Source organism: Cyprinodon variegatus, unplaced genomic scaffold (genome assembly GCF_000732505.1).
Source record: "Cyprinodon variegatus isolate N-32 unplaced genomic scaffold, C_variegatus-1.0 Scaffold625, whole genome shotgun sequence".
NCBI lineage: Eukaryota > Metazoa > Chordata > Actinopteri > Cyprinodontiformes > Cyprinodontidae > Cyprinodon > Cyprinodon variegatus.
In genome coordinates, this window is record NW_015151078.1 from 122,557 (window position 1) to 124,619 (window position 2,063).

The 2,063-nt window shown below is 41.0% G+C and overlaps 1 protein-coding gene across 1 annotated transcript in view; it reads left to right on the forward strand.

Moving 5' to 3' along the window:
* The window catches only part of depdc5 (DEP domain containing 5), a 64,265-nt gene that overhangs the window by 21,964 nt on the left and 40,238 nt on the right, over positions 1–2,063 (forward strand). Inside the window, exons 23-24 of the mRNA XM_015393118.1 lie at positions 806–865; positions 1,741–1,924. Coding sequence (XP_015248604.1) covers positions 806–865; positions 1,741–1,924 — 244 coding nt within the window. The remainder of the gene's footprint in view (positions 1–805; positions 866–1,740; positions 1,925–2,063) is intronic.

Consider the following 2,063-nt stretch of genomic DNA (forward strand, 5'->3'; position numbering starts at 1 on the left):
CTAATCATGTTTTGAGTGTACTATTCCTTTAACTCTAAAGGAAACACTTCACATCCCTCCCTCCTCCAGGTTGAAAATGTGACCCAAACAGCATTTCGAAATATTAAAATAAGACTTGGAAAGAAGAAACTACTCTTTCATTGACATTTAAACAGTCCAAGAATACACAGAAATGTACTTGAAGGCTAAAAGTATTTTGAATAATAGCTGCATACGTCACTACTAAATGGACACCAGCATATTGTTGTGTTCAGGGTTTTTGCCCATTTGCACATTTCAGCGTAACAGGACGTTACTTTTAACATTTTGACCTGTTTATTGGAACCGATGTGATACACTGGAAAAATTATATAGAAATAAGTAAAAAAATATCTGAAATTAAGTGTATTTACCCTTGATCTGAGGCGGTAAATGAGATAGTTTGCCAATGGAATGAGTATGTTTATTCTTAAAATAAGATAATTAGATAATATGCACTTGAAATAAGACAATGCAATTGTGTTTTCTTATTTTAAGTGTAAATTGTCTTGTTCCAATGGAAAAATGTCTCTTTTACCTCCTCAATCCGAGAACAAATGCACAAATTTTAAGAAAAAATGACTTACCTAGATTTAGATTTTTTCCAATGTACAATCTGTCTGTTGACAGATGTCGCATATCTAGGTTCAGTGTTTCTTAGCTTGTTATATTTTATATAAAATATTGTTTTAAAGACATATCTAGTTCCCGCAGGTCTTGAATGCAACACTCAGTGGAAGGCTTAAACTGCAAAAGTCGTATTTTTTTGTCTTATGTCAAACTGCAGGAGCTCTGAGCAACAGTAGCCCCGCGTTTCAAGACTTCTCCAGCAGCGGTGCAGATCCAAGTGAGTCCATCCCATCATTACTGGACTGAAATGATTTCCTTTATAAAAGTCGCACAGATTTTTAGCAGCGGAATGAAATTGTCAATCAAACTGATGATGACAATAAACCTTCATAGGTGTGTTTAACCTGTGAGGGCTTATTCAGCTTGGGCAGGCAGTGGGCGCCTGTTGACGGGGGTGTCCCAGGTAGAAATGGGTCATGTGTTTTGGGATCTTCTTCCTTTCCTCCTTCTGTCACCTTCTTTCTATATTTAAGCCTTTTTATTTCCTCGAGCCTCTCCCAGTTATTTGTTGATTTTTGTAAATCTGCTGCCAATCTGTTTGTACTCTGAATTTTTCCGTGTTTAATGAACCTGTTTCCCTGCATGGCTGCATGTTCGGCGCATATCTTTCTCTAAAGTTAATTTTCTGTCATCCTGTAAAAAAATTATGTATATTTTGGCAAATTTGCCAATTAGGGCATTTCTTACCTTCTGTATGTGAACACGTGCATGATGTGATTTGTCTGCTTAAATCCACTCAGCACCCTGGTTGAGCTTAGAGCACTCTTTCAGTTTCTTGTGAGTGACGTGGATCACAGAACGAGTGGGGCAACAATCTGCATGTCTGATCACTGGTCTACAGCTGCGCTCCCTGCAGGAATCACCAGCAGGGGGCGGGAGATGGCGTCAGGAAAAGTAACACTTCTGTTTTTCTTCCCCCCTCTCTTCCTTTCTTTCTGTTTGCCTCATTATCTGTTTTTTCTTTCCCACCTTCACGTCTTCTGTTCCCCCTTTCTGTTCACTCCTGGTCTCCACTTCCACACATGTGCCTCATCTCTCCGGGTACATGTCATGCTCTCTTTGCGGTGGGGATGTTTATGTCTGTGTGTGAAGCCCTGCTGCTGTCTGCACCCCCGACAGTGCCCAGCTTCTGCTGCACGGTGGGAGTGGACTGGAAGTCCCTGACCACACCGGCATGTCTCCCCCTCACCACCGACTACTTCCCTGACCGCCAGACGTTGCAGAACGACTACACCGAAGGCTGCTACGACCTTCTGCCCCACAGTGACCTAGAAAGGTAGATGGTGTGCTGCTTTAGTGAGCTTCAAAGTTGCTTTGGTTGTTTCAGGAAGCTTCAGTACGGAGTGAAGTTTGTTCCATTATTGTAGCAAGCAAAACACACATTTTTAATCTGGGAAATTAAAAAAAAATTAACA